Source organism: Acanthopagrus latus, chromosome 5, assembly GCF_904848185.1.
Source record: "Acanthopagrus latus isolate v.2019 chromosome 5, fAcaLat1.1, whole genome shotgun sequence".
Lineage (NCBI taxonomy): Eukaryota > Metazoa > Chordata > Actinopteri > Spariformes > Sparidae > Acanthopagrus > Acanthopagrus latus.
In genome coordinates this window covers 15,702,613-15,717,173 of record NC_051043.1, presented here as the reverse complement: position 1 = coordinate 15,717,173, position 14,561 = coordinate 15,702,613, and the positions used below count along the sequence as shown (strand labels likewise).

General features: G+C 40.4%; 1 protein-coding gene across 5 annotated transcripts in view; it reads left to right on the top strand.

Moving 5' to 3' along the window:
• The window catches only part of wdfy3 (WD repeat and FYVE domain containing 3), a 92,592-nt gene that overhangs the window by 33,570 nt on the left and 44,461 nt on the right, over nucleotides 1-14,561 (top strand). For 4 of the 5 annotated variants that reach the window (XM_037098208.1, XM_037098206.1, XM_037098207.1 and 1 more), the window contains exons 11-17: nucleotides 1,651-1,844; nucleotides 4,899-5,170; nucleotides 5,675-5,872; nucleotides 7,483-7,566; nucleotides 10,763-10,952; nucleotides 11,485-11,699; nucleotides 14,230-14,342. In XM_037098208.1, coding sequence (XP_036954103.1) covers nucleotides 1,651-1,844; nucleotides 4,899-5,170; nucleotides 5,675-5,872; nucleotides 7,483-7,566; nucleotides 10,763-10,952; nucleotides 11,485-11,699; nucleotides 14,230-14,342 — 1,266 coding nt within the window. The remainder of the gene's footprint in view (nucleotides 1-1,650; nucleotides 1,845-4,898; nucleotides 5,171-5,674; nucleotides 5,873-7,482; nucleotides 7,567-10,762; nucleotides 10,953-11,484; nucleotides 11,700-14,229; nucleotides 14,343-14,561) is intronic. The other variant, XM_037098209.1, reaches the window with a different exon arrangement.

Sequence of the window (14,561 nt, the reverse complement as noted above, 5' to 3'; positions counted from 1 at the left end):
TAGAATGAAAGAGTAATCATTCCTTGCATTTCAAGAGGGCCGTCACACCGCTTGCTTCTTTGGCCCTAAAAAAAGCTTCAAAAGAAACTGACCTCACTTAGAAGGGTGTTCCTTTACCTCATTCAGTGTGCTGATTTTGGCTAAAACAAGTGCAAATGGCCATTTTTTTCTGCATATATCCATGTTACTGAAGTGTCCTTGAGCTAAGGACTTATTCTCTACCATCTCTAGAGATGCTGACCTCTGATCTGTCTGTTTAGATGGATGGGAAAGACAGTTTTTCACAATCAATGAAGTATCCTATTACAATTATTTAAACATCCGTCTACATGACAAACATGCCTGCTGACCTCCTGTGTGTCTGTGTGTGTCTGTGTGTGTCTGTGTGTCGGTGGGCTGTAGAAAAATGTATTGATGAGTCACAAACATAACCAACAGGTTGCACAGTGACAGCTCACAGCCGTTTTTGACCTTGATGATGACTGGTTGATGAGTGATGATGTTTGTAGCCCTCCACGCTGACACATTGATTACATTTACATTTTACGCTTGAGGCTTTTAGCTCACTTGCCCGTCTTATCTCGAGAGACTTGAAATGCGTGCAACTGTAGGAGGAAATTCAGTGTGTCAAGAAATTAGAAGAATAATACAAAAAGTTCAGGTCAGAGCAGCAGTGTACGGTCAGTAAACAGACTGAGATTTCAGATCAACATAGATCCGCAACGTCACAAGCAACCGGTTTTTTAAAGAGGGTTTATCTGTTTACAGCACCCACATGATGAAACTTAATGACAAAGCTCAGGCTTTCAGTTTGAATAGAAAATAAAAAACCTCCCACTCTTTCGTGACGGTCTAAAATAAGCATCCACTCACTGCACAGTCTGTCGCACAGCGGGTGCCAAAACAGCACAAGCCAAGGTCAGATTTTTATCTCGCCAAGTTTCACCAAAACCCAAACATCACTCTCACAACTCACTTTCAAAATGATGTTAAAGACATTTTCAGTCGATTTTGCCTAATCAATTAAAAGGGAATTTATGATGAAATCAAAATGAACCAAAGTAGTTACAAGCCATTATTTTATCATCAAAATACATCTTAATTTAATCTCACAATTATGAACTTGGACTGAACCCGACAGAGCCTAAAGATTTTGCCTATGCTTTAAAGGATAAGGCCACAAAACATGTATGACTGTATGCTGGAAAGAATGCTCTACAGAATTTGCTGCGTTATGGAGACGGCAGCTTTAATCCACCAGGATTCCCACAAAAGTTGTCAATGGAATCCATGTCATCATAAACTTCTCCTCCTCCTCCTCCTGATTTGAACTCTGTTCCAAAATATATTCCAAGCAACACAATCGCTAATAAATATAGCTAAATTAGAATAAACAGTTAAAATTAGGCATATGGAAGGATGTCCATATCAAATCATTCTCTGGTTCCAGCTTGTGATGTCTGGACTTGCTGCTCTTTCTTACTTTTTAATTACTATCTTAGATGACCATGTGAGCACTGGGCTCATTTTTGGAACACTATGCACATTATGTCCTTGCCTGGGCTCAGTAAAATCTTTAAAATGACCCCAAAAGACTTAATTTATTTGCCTGTCCACCTCCTCTGACTGTTCTGTCTGTATGTCTCCCAGCTCTGTTTAGGGAGTTTGGCGGCGCTCGCTGTGTGCACAACATCGTGAAATACCGCCAGTGTCGGGAACACGCCCTGCTCATCATCCAGCAGCTCGTCCTGTCGCCCAGCGGGGACGACGACATGGGAACACTGCTGGGCCTCATGCACTCTGCTCCATCCAGTGAACTACAGCTGAAGACGGACATACTGCGGGTAATGACAAACTCAAATTATTCTTGTCAGATTGAGTAATTTTAATCAGTTTTAAATATATATCATTTTACTGAATGTTTAATTTGTTCCAAAGGCTTTGTTTTCTCTTTAGAGAATTCTTTAACTCAGATATGATCTGTTTTTTTTTTTTTTTTGTTGCAAAAATTTAAACTTTATCTTGATGGAGTGTAATGTATAGGAGGGGTTCAAAAAATGCCAGCACAAGCAAACCTTAGTTTTAGTGAGAACACTGAGTGGAAGGAAAGTCTGTAATTTAAAAAAATCAATATGCATTTGAAGCCCTGCATACAATAATTGCTTCAAACGGGGGGCAGTAAGTGCAAGGTGCACATTAAGGCACAGATACACACACACACACACACATACACGTGCACACACACACACACACACACGCACATATACATACACACACACAGGATGAGAGGCTCATTTTCTGAAGCATAATTGCATTTTCAAATTCCACTCCTTCAGACGAGGTTATTCTCACGCCTTCTGAAAGCGTCTGGATTAACCCCTCAGCATTTCCCCCGATTCAGCTAATCAGGGATTTTAATTATCACCCCAAAAAAACATCTAATGACTGCAAAGAATTTAAATAAAATCCAGTTTGAGTAAAATCTTTTTTCCTCGCTTGTCATAGGGGTTTATGTACTGTTGACAGGAACACACTGCAGACACACAAATAGATCTCCAAATTAAGCTGATTAGTCTTATGAAAGTGCACATTTAACCCTGTAATCTCTCAGGAGGGCATAGACAAAAACCTGATGTGTTGTGTCTAATCCTCAAGGCCTCCTCACGGCTGATGAGGTTGTCACCCGAAAGCTAGATTTTACCAGCATACATCGCAGACTGGTGGTAATTTCCCACTTTGGAGAACAGGAAGAGGATGTATTCAACATCCTGTCAAAAACAGGCCACTGTGCTGAGACTGGCGGTATTTTAATGCAGCAGGAAACAGCTGGCTCAGTGGTGCTACGTATCACTGTTTTTACTTCTCGTTTGTTCACTCTTCTTCCAGTGGGATGAATCATCATTTCTGATCTCAATGACTTTGCACAATATAGTTTGAGTATTAGTGTCACATCCATTCAATTGTAGAAATTGGCAAAATGGATACAATTTCTATTAAGATATGAGAGAATCAAATGTGTTAATAATTTTATTTTCTGTTAGTTTTCTCTGTTATGTTGTATCCGTCACTGAGTTTTCTGTTGCCACTGCACTGGAGCAGACTCTAAAAACATTTTATTCGGGGCTCAAAACACTATGTTTTTTTTGTATTTTCAACAGCAGCATGTTCTTTCCCGAAACAGTGTTCCCATAATCCCACTGCTTCTGCTGTTGACACATTTCATCAGAGCTACCTTTTACTGAAGAAATAGTCCTCATGACAGCTGTTTACAGCTTGTTCTGGCGACTCATCAAAACAGAGTCAACAGTGTCTTGGGAAAAGATAATATTGCCGTTAATGTTTTCAACATTCACCTATCATTATTGGTGCTGTGGCCTAAATTTCAACAGCAAGAATGTCTTGCAACCTTGGTGAATGGTAGAAATAAACAATCTTCATTGCGTTGAGAAGCGAGAGCAGTTAGTGTTTCTGAAGTAGATGTTGCTGTAATGATAACGTGCTAGTTTTTGGGGGGTTTTTTGATAATCTATCTATAATCTATAGATGCACAACAAATGAGGCTATCTGAAGTGAAGTGACATCACAATAGGAGATTTTTGGACTGTACCAGTGTTCTTGTTGTATTCTTTGCTGTGATACTGATAATGTGGTAACATGTTTACAGTGTTTAGAAGTAATAACTTACCCTATCATACAATATTGTATACAGTCTTTGCCCGATCATTACAACATTGTTTGTATCAAAAATAGAAGCTTGGAAGTTTTTCCTGCAAAGTGGTACAGAGCCCTGCTTAGTGTCACGATCCACTTCACCTTTGTCATTGAAAAGCTTCATCTGCTGTCGATCCCAGATGTTTTCTCCACTTTTCAGTTGCCAATTAAAACCTGTTTCCTGTCACAGCCAGTCTCTGCTCTCAGGCTGTTTTTAGGTCCCCAAACTCATATCTAGGTTACAGTTTGATGTTTCAGTTTAGGTTGCTTGCAAATACGAATAATAAATCTTTGAAAAATGTAGGGAATAAAAAAACATCCAGCCGGTGCAGCGAGACAAAGAAACCCAGAGGGGCTCATAAATGTGTTTCCTTGCCTAAGAAGAATGGAAGGAAAATGCGTAAATGAATATAGATATGACTTAATGAGACGACAAAAAACAACTGACATGGAAACTCAAAATGGGAGAGAATAATTTAGTAACAAAATTTAAAATTAGTAAGTGATTAAAATTATATTAAACAGGGTTTGTGTGAATTCATCAGAATAAACTAATGTACCTCAGGGACAGCGATATATAAACCAGTATCCAAAAGTCATACTTGGAAAAAAAAAAAAGTTAAAATATTATTTTGGTAAAAGTCAAAGTCACCCATACAAATGGTTATGGAGTAAAAGTAATTTCCTGGTAATAAATGTACTTAAATTTCAACGTTACAAGTAAAAGTTGGTTGAATGTACATTAATATAAATGTATAAACTGTATATTTAGTCTTGACTTGGCGTCATCTGCACTGGCTGTACCGACTTGGTCAATTATTGGATCTGATATTCAGCATTTTTCTAATTTTCAGAATGAATCAAATTTCTGATTTAATAGATTGATTTAAAAATGTGCTGCTTTGGCTCTGATGCATGTACAATAAATAAAGTATGTATACTTATACATAAGTTCCCCTCCAGATGTATAGGGCTGGAAGTATAACACAGCATTAAATACAGCATTACAAGTACCTTAATGTTGCACTTAAGTAAAGTACTTGAGTAAATGTACTTGGTTATCTTCATCACTGATACAAACAAATGATCTCTTTTCACTAAATGTATTTACCTACTTGCAAACGGCTCATTTTCGTTGTGAAATAAAGAATTTAAACTCCAATCATCTCTTTCTCTCTCCTCTTAAGGCTTTGTTAGCAGTGTTGCGTGAGAGTCACCGCACACGGACAGTATTCCGCAAGGTTGGCGGTTTTGTCTACATCACTTCTTTGCTGGTGGCCATGGAGCGGTCACTGTGCCAGCCGCCACGACACGGCTGGGACCGCGTCAACCAGAACCAAGTCTTTGAGCTTCTGCACACCGTCTTCTGCACACTTACCGCCGCCATGCGCTACGAGCCCGCAAACTCACACTTCTTCCGCACGGAGATCCAGTACGAGAAGCTGGCCGATGCTGTGAGGTAAGGTCTTCCTCATAACATAACAATCTGCTGATGAAGGGAGATAGAGATATGATGAAAAGCTCAGGAACAAAGAAATAGTCATGAATTTAGATTTTTTTTTTTTTTTTTTTGGTCAAACTATTTAGACTTTTTGTTGTGTGAACGCTTTTGTACACTGTTCACACTATTGTAGTGTAGAGGCAGGATAATGCTCGAAGGACCTCTTAAGTGTCTTCTTTGGTGTTTTTTTTTCCTCACTGTAGGAGAAGTCCAATTCTGTCGGTAGTCAAATCAGTTCAAGTCAGTTTAATTTATTTATACTAAAAATCCGAATTGGCACTCAGGGCATTACAATCTGTACAGTGTGAGAAACTGTCCTTAGACTCTAGATTCAAGTAAGGGAAAAACTCCCCCCACCCGCACATCAACAAGAACAACAAGTAAACCTTGTGGCAGTCTGTCCTTGTCCTTATTAAAACCAGTCTTTCCTCATGTTAACCACTTCTCTCCACTTCCCACCAGGCTGCTGGGCTGTTTCTCAGACACAAAGAAGCTTGGTCCCACAGGCGTGTTCCCCTCCAATGCTCAGCCTTTCCAGAGGCTGCTGGAGGACGAGGCTGCCCCTGGAGGCTGCGCAGGAGACAGTGTCTGTCCCACACTCAAACACTGCAGCAAGCTCTTCATCTACCTGTACAAGATGGCTACAGACTCATTTGACAGGTCAGCGGATGTCAGGAACTGGGCATTTTGATGCGTAGACGTTTAATGAAACAAACGATATGGTCAACACATTTTGCACTACACGTCCTATGTAGTTTTATCCTACAGCTAAATGCCAAAAGGTCAACACCTTATAGTAGGAAATCAGTCTCCTCTGTTCAGACAATAACCAGCAGTTAGCTCCCTCAGTGGTGTTAACAGTATGTTGCACCATAGATCATAACAGAAGGGTCAAACATAACTTGGAGACTGTCATCTCTTTGCATGTAGTCAGGATATTGAGCCTAATTAATGAATTACAATGACATTTTTTCAACACGTTTTTCATCTTCTCTCAGTGGTTAAATACATAAACAGTTTAGTGAGTATTTTTCCTTATGTAAAAGAGAATCGAGGAGCTTTTAGTTCAAGCTCAGTAGATTGCTTCCACGTGTTCTTTGTGAACATTTCTGCAGTAGATTAAGGACCTCACATTTTTCTCTTCAATCCTTTAACATGTTGGAATTCTTAACAAAACCCAGAACTTATTTTTCTTCTTCTTGTGAGCATCCATTGTGATCCTTTTGGCCTTATTTGAATCTTGAAAGAACCCTCTATGAAAATGTTTTTGACATTCAGGATCCAATTTATTAAGCTGGAGGGAAGTTATTGATAAAAAACACAACTTGGAGATTGAAACCTTTTTGTACAAGTGAAAGGAACATTTGTAGGCTGAGGTCAGTCAGTTGTCTCTCTGTGTTCTCAAAGTGTTAAACAGGTTCACAGCCGTGTTGACCTCAGTCACGTCATACTGTACAGTCACACTTCGGCTCTTCAGTTAAGACACACAGCTGAGCTCTGGTAGCTGAACACGTTAATGAAGACGCGTGCTGTGGCTCTGACTCAGTTGCACAGCCAGGTAGTGTTGTCATGATGGCAGTGTGAATGAAATATCATATATACATATTTTCCAGTGTGACACCCGAAAAAAATGTGACTGTATATCAATAAATAGTTGACAAAAATAGAAATACACATTGTGTAACTATTTAAGGTTTGCTGGGATTGATCTGAAAATATGTCTCGATGGTGTTCTTAACTGGTTGATTAGATTTGATCACCGGTGCAGTTACGACACAGACTGCTCAATCATGGGTTACAATCTTCTTTTACCATTTCTTCTTCTGTGCATGTGTGCACCACCTACAGGCAGTTTTGTTTGCAGTGCTAAAACTTTCAAACTCCAGCGGTATTACATTTGCAGTCCTTGGTCACTATGACAACACTACACACCTTTTTCATGTGTAGTTGTAGCTGGCGTCATGCATGTGCTCCAGCTGTAGCTCTGATCCTGTTTCTCCTTTCAGCTTTCCACTAACAGCTTCTTTCCTTCTTTTCTCTCTTTCTCTTTTTCCTCCTCTAACCTCTGGTGCTGTCTGGCTGTTCATCCTCGGCCCGGTCCATCTGCGCGGCTGCATGTGTGGGTGTGCGTGCACATGGGTGTGTGAATACCTGTGCTTTTATGTGTGCGTATGTGCATGCATGTGTTTGAATGTGTTTCTCTGCCTGTGCCCTTTACCTCTGAATGTGTATGTGTGTGTGCGTGTGTGTACGTGTGTGCTGCCATGCAGTCGTGCGGAGCAGGTGCCTCCCTGCCTGACTCATGAGACCTCGCTGCCCTCGCCGTGGGGCACGCCAGCACTCGCCAGGAAGAGGTAGCTACAGCGCTCTGCCACTTTCCTCACCCTCATCCCTTCCTCTCCATTTTCCTCGCTGTTAGTCGACACTAAGGCCTTGTTTTGGCTGCCAACCCAGATCTGTTTTTTGGCTAAACAGGATGATGTCCAGTTTGATTTTGGAAATCTAAACAGCAAAAAAAGTGTGAAATGTGATTTTTGCAAATCAGATCCAAGCCGCATTTGGAGGTGGTTTGGAGTCAGATTTCTTCGGATAAGTGTGAATGCTCAGGTTGGCTGGTCAAATCTGACATTGAGGAGCCTGGACTGTCTGGTCACAGGATCAAATCTGGTTTGCTAACTGTCTGAGCGATGCGAAAGAGCGCACAGAAGTGATAAAATGATCATGAACCATTCTGCTACATGAATCAGTTAGCAAATCATGCAGATGTGGCCAGGTGCTAACCATCAGCCGAGTTACTGAGACTAAACTGTTTACTATGAATCAAACAGGCAAATAGAAGAAGCAAGTCAGATTTGGGCACAGTGTTTTCATACATTTTCCAGCCAGCATACCAAATATTTGATCGTTCCTACTTGATGCTTTTCCTTGTCTCAATTTGTGAAATTGTGATTGCCATTATATTAATTTATTATAGAGATTCATAAGCAAATAATTCATTCAAATGATTCAGATAAGGTTTAACATGGATAATGAAAAACGTGAGTTGCTGCCTGTAAGTGATAGAAAATTATAGGAAATTCAGCAGATCCTCACATTTGAAAAATAGCTCAATCAATACATGAATCATCAAAATTGCTGCTAATTTTTTTAGCAAGCGTTTCTATTGCCATGAGAGAACAATGGATTCATCAGCTATAACACAGTCTGTCGCATACAGTTTTGCTGTCATCTTAAAATGTGTTCTTGATTTTAAAATCTTAAATCTGAGATCAAAACCTTGGATAATAGATAGAACGATCAATATGACTCTCTTGAAAAAATGTGACATGGTCTGCTGGACACAGCGGAAAATCACTCCAAAATCAGGACTGTGACAAACCAACTTAAACAGAGTTAAATGAATGACTTTGTGAGATATATTTTTCTTGTCAACACAGAGAAATGTCAGTCTCATCTCTGTATTTGAAACATTTTTCCATAACCACTCTCGGGCAGTGAGAAGAGTACAGACTCAAATTACTGTTGGTCTAAAGTAGGCATTTTCCTCCTCATCACATTCCTCCTCACTCTCCTGCTCCTCCTCCTCCCTTTCTTCTCTTTTCTCTCAACTGAAGCCCCTCCCCACATGCACACAAACCCAGACTCTGCTGCTCATTGAATTTAACTTATAAAAAGAAAAAAGGTTGTTTTTAGTGTACTCTACCTTTAGTTCGCTGTAATAACTGTCAAGGTGAATCTGGGGGTCTCGTCTCAGTCACCCCTTCTGTCTGCCTGGCTCAGCTCCAAGGCTGCATATTCATGATGTGGACTAATTTGACAGTAAGACATGATGAGACCCTCATTCTTGTTTGTGAACTTCACTAAAAGCTCTTCCTTTTGTTTTTACAGTATTTCAGCTTTGTTACCATCATACCATAGAAGAGTCTGTGGTTGTGATGTGATTTCATTGGACTGTTAAAACTGGTTTCTGTTCTGTAAATTATTTCAGAACATATAAAATGTGAGCATGGTGATATGCTTTAGATTTGTTTGGTTTGATTAAAATGAAAACGTGTCCCGTCATTTAATCTCCATTCAAATGATACTTAGCAGCCCCCAAAAATCTTTTGAACTGAGCTACAACTGAGTTGAACTGAGCTACAAGTTGCATTTTTCATGTGTTGCAGATGAACATATGAAACAATATTTTTGAGATACAGAGACCGATTGTGAGTCGTGGTAACATAGCATTGTGAACAACCCTAGAAAACCAAATAACTGTAAAGTTTTTGGAAAAACATTTGGATGTGTAGTTGTAAGGTTTCATTTGCAATGACATCTTTAATCAGCAGTTTGGTTTCTTTGTTTTTCTTTGCTTTTCCCATGTGCAACCGTTTGGTTTTCCTGACTTTGATTTCAGTTCAAACATACAGCAGTTTATTTTCTCTTGGATTTGGATATCCAGTCATCAGATTTGCTGCTAATTTTTTTGACGCATTTGTTTATTGTCCTTGTTCGTGATATGTGGACAGGAAGCCTTTTTTTTCCCTCATTTTCTCATCTACCACTTCCTGATAGCATAAAACAGTACATGTTTATGTTGCCACCTGCCAGATGCAGGTCAGCTGTGTCTGTGGCCGCAAACTTTATCCCCCCTTGTCTTACAACGCAGGAGATAATACCTAAGAAGTTTGGTTGTATTCTAAAAACAATTAAAGTGGTAGCTGTGAACAAGAACAACCCAGTTAAGTTTCCTGCTCCACTTCCATCCCCTCCAGCACTTTATGCTGATTCCAGCCCTTTCCAGCACGGCGTCTCTCCTGAGGGGGGATTTGCCACTCTGTAATTTGCATCGCAGCAACGCGCCTATTTTGTCTAATTGCCTGACTGCAGGCCCCAGCAGATATCCCGCTCTCTGCTATTTGCACATGAGGAAGGGCTCTGCGCTTTGGGTAAAACAGTAGTCGACTGACACCCTGATCTCTGAAATGTGAGGATAGCTGAGTCATGTTAATTAAAGTTGGAGTGTTAAATACAATGCTTATAGTTATTCGGTAATGTTATTATTTCAGTTGTCATTATAAGAATTTTGATTAAGCCTTGAAAGGTTTTTTGCTGGCAGAATTTGTGACTGTAAATCTGAATATTAAGCAGCCACTTCCCTTACTTTTGTGAGCCAGTTACATATTTTACAGTCATGTAGTGCTTCCAGATAACTTCTGAGACTTGAAGAATAAGCACTTTATATCATAGAACCCAAATTTTACTTCACATAGCTCATGTCTGTTGCTAATAACACACCTCAGATTGAAATTGGTTTGTTGTTTTAATCATTATTATTCACAGAACCTTGTTAAGAGGGATCAGCAGGGCCTCTCTTGCCAAAAAAAAATGCCGAACACAAAAATTCTAGGATTCTTCTTGTTTGACAAAAAGAACATCAAAACCTTAAAAATACCACCACAACTAAATTCTGCAGTTAGAAGTTGTTCATGTTTTTGTGTGGTGTGTGTCCGTGTTGACTCAACTGTACTTAACTAAGTGTGACTTTTTACCTCCCTATGCTTCCAGACATGGCTACTATGGTACATCAGGCCCTCCCGCACCAGTCAAAGTCCTGACAGACCTGAAGCTCCACCTAGCCAACCCCTCCCATCCCACTTCCTCCTCATCCATGTCCGACATGGTGGTCATTCACCCGGGCGCCGTCCTGGCCATGCTGGACCTGCTGCCCTCCGTCTGCTCCGACAGCCAGCCAGAGGTGAGGAAACACAAGAAGGAAATGTGCTGACATGCACTTCCCGTTAAAGTGGGTGAAGAGGTTACATGCTGGGCAGGAAAGTTCCTTTTGTTTTTTTGTTTCTTTTTGTATCAGTTGGCCAGACAGCCTGTTCTCAGCATTCATATATCTTAAAGAAGACCTATTATGCTTTTTCCTTTTTTTTCTTTTCCATCTGTGTGTTATATAAGTTTTTATGCATGTAAAAGATCTTTAAAGTTAAAAAGTTCACGCCTACAGAAGCTCCCCTCTCCCACGGAAAATACTGCTCCTGAAGCGCTTGGCTGCAGCACTGGACAGAATAAGACAATTAATTTGTTTTTTAAGCATTGAATCATGATTCTAGAAGTAACCCAATATAAATTGATAAACCTGAAAATGGACAATGGATGTGTACTTTAGAATAAAAAAAAATACAGTAACAGAATAACAATCACATGAAAAATGCTGCTTTTATTTGCTAATGCAGTACGTTAAATGCCATATGAATCAAGGTAAATTCCTCTCTTCCCAGCATGCCCTCGACCTGCAGCTGGCAGTGGCCAACATCCTCCAGCTCCTGGTGAACAGTGAGAGGAACCAGCAGGTGCTGTGTGAAGCTTGCCTCCACCAGCGGCTGTTGCAGCGCTGCAGTCAGGCCCTGGGTGACGAAGACCATCCACTGCACCCGCCGCTGCAGAGGATGTTTGAGAGGCTGGCTTCGCAGGCCCTTCAGCCAATGGCACTCAGGTACTGGCAATTTGTTTTTTCTATACCTATCTCATTGTGGTTACTACGTTCCTAAAGGACCATTTAAACTCCAGTGTGACTTCATTATTTTTGAGTTCAACATAAACATCAAGTTGTCCCTTTTAAGTGTCTGTCTCCTCATTGGTTAGGTCTGTTCAAATAGACAGACAAGCTGGTGGGTGGTTTGGTTAACCGGCTGGAAGACTTTTGGCCCAAAAGTAGTGCCAGTAGAAAGACAATGTTTTCACCCAGATTAAGAGTGTGTCATTTGTACGTTGGCCATTTTAGGGCATTTTGGTCTGGCTCACAAGATGTGGACTGTTGGTACAAACCTGTAATAAGCCTCTCCCTTCTGCCATCTGCATGTTTCCATTGTCAAACTCCCTGTAGCTACATAGAACGACAAGAACAATCTCTAATCTAGCAATCTACACACTAAAATTGGCAAGTTACTCGAACTGTTACCTTTTTGACAGTACAAAGATAAACAAGCTAGCTGCTGTGTTACCTTTTCTTTTGCAGAGATTTAGCCATTTTAATGCCAGTGCTCACCTCCCCCTGTGCAAAACAAGTTCGCCCAAACACTATTTTTGTTTGAAGGAGTACCGATGCGACACCCTGGGTTTAGCTTGAGCCAAGACGATTGTGATTGGTTAAAGGAATACAGACAAGCCAAAGTGTTCTTCCTCTATACCAGAGAGATAAAGGTGAACCAAGTGCTGACAGAGCGTACAGAAAGGTCCATGCAAGACTCAAGCTTGTCACATCCTGTTAAGATTTTCACTACTTGTCACGCTAAAGGCCAGTTATTTCAAGACAGTGTTGTGTAAACACACAATGATTTTTTGTAAGAATGAATGTAAAAATAACTTCATTTAATTACAAGAAATCTCCCAAAATTCCTCTAATCTGCCTCTGTTGTGCTTTGAGCTGAACTTTACTGTTAGCATGCTAGTAGGCTGCTGCTACCATATGCACATAAAAGGAATTTGACGTTTACACACTTACATTTACCTTGCAACATGAAGCATATTAAAATGCAAATGTTTAATGTTGTATTTTTTGTGTCAGCCCAGAGGCATGCTATCATGCTTTTTTAAACATTATTATTATCAGTGATTTTGTGCCTTGGTTTGTTAGCCAGCAGCACAGCGATGAGTGGAAATCAGGGGACAGAGATGGTAAAATGCAACAAAGACTCCCTGCCGATATGTTGCTGTATGTAGCATGTTAATGTGCTAACTCTAAGTGTTGCCTAATGAGCTAAATGTAGAGGTGCGGTTTTTCCTCCAGCGGCTGAAAAACGACTTCTGGGAAGGGTAATCTGCTTTGACAGGTTTCACTGTGTGAAGCAGGGCTATGTTTGCCGACAAAACAGAGCGATTCTCATTTCCCGCTTGGCTAGTTTAGTGAGATGGGAGTTTGGGGTTGAGGAACAGGGGGGTTATTTGACATGCACATGGATGGTTCTTTTTATATGTTAATGTGCCCTCTCCCTGCTTGATATTCTTCCCCCCTGTAATTGTGCTGGAGGTAGAGCTAACTGTAGCTGTCAATCTGTTTCCCACCCTCCTCTCCTGTCTCCCCTCTCTGTCTGTCTACCTCCCTCACTCTTGTGCTGTCACTCTCCCTTCATAAATTTGCTCGTCCTTATATATTTTTTTTCTCAGCTTGTCTCATCTCTGCTCAAATCAGCCCTAGATAAACACCAGAGTCTTTCTGTTTCTTTGGTGTTGTTCTGAGGCTGTCTGGATTCAGCTGCCTGTTTCTCTCACTCGGGGCTCTGAATACTCACATAAAGCCCCCTCTGGGTCTCTCTGCATTCGAGTCACTTACATGCCACTCAACCTTATCATTGACTTTTAAACAGACGTTAACAGACGTGCTGTTAACCACAGCTGTTGAGGAGTAGGAGTCAACCCGCAAAGTAACTGCTGACTTAACGTACTGTATACATTTAGGTGCAGGCTTTTATCCAGAGTTCTTTACAGTTTTATGAGGACATATAGGACGTGTTTACTATTGGTGGTCCCTCTGGGAATTCAGAAACCATACATGGTTGGAGCCACACTTTGCTTACTGAGCCACCTTAAAGATTGTTCATAAAAAATATCGTAATATGTACATTTTATGCTGAAAAATATCTTATTTTTCTTATATTAAGCTTGTGTCTTTTTATGTGATCGAGAACATTTCTTACGAAGAAAGTACGTTATGGCTCACCTTCTTACCAGATTAGTTCCATCATGTAATTTTCTGTAACTTTCTTTTTACATTTAATGAAATGGTTTTGATACGGATGGATGTTGACTTGATTTTGACTTTCTGTAGCATAAAACAGTAGCAACAGCTCAGAAGTGCAGTAATTGAGGGTTGATGAAAAATGACAAGAAGGTATCCCACTAAAATACAGTGAAAAGTTCAAAAATAATAATCTTAAGACCAGTAAAATTGAAATGTTTTTCTTTTTTTTTTTTTTTCTTTGTTGGTATGTTTTTGTTCCTGACACTTTGGTTGTCTTCCCCTCCAGGGAGTTCTTGCGTCTTGGAAACCCTCTGAATTGCGGTGCCTGGGACAAGAAGCTACTGAAGCAGTATCGGGTTCACAAACCGAGCTCTCTCAGCTATGACGCCGAAATGAGAAGTAAGACAATAACAACTCTCATCCTTGTTTCAACCACATGATCGTCACTGTGCCACGGGTTCCAGAAGACATGCTGCTCCTGGTGTTGTTTATGAGATCTGTTTAGAACAGAAGATTGATGGAAATTCATGGGCTCTGGCTGTAACGCTGTACAGTTGACCTATTATGACCTTAAATATTACTTAGCCGTTGAACATGAATTTTGTTGTGTCTATTTTA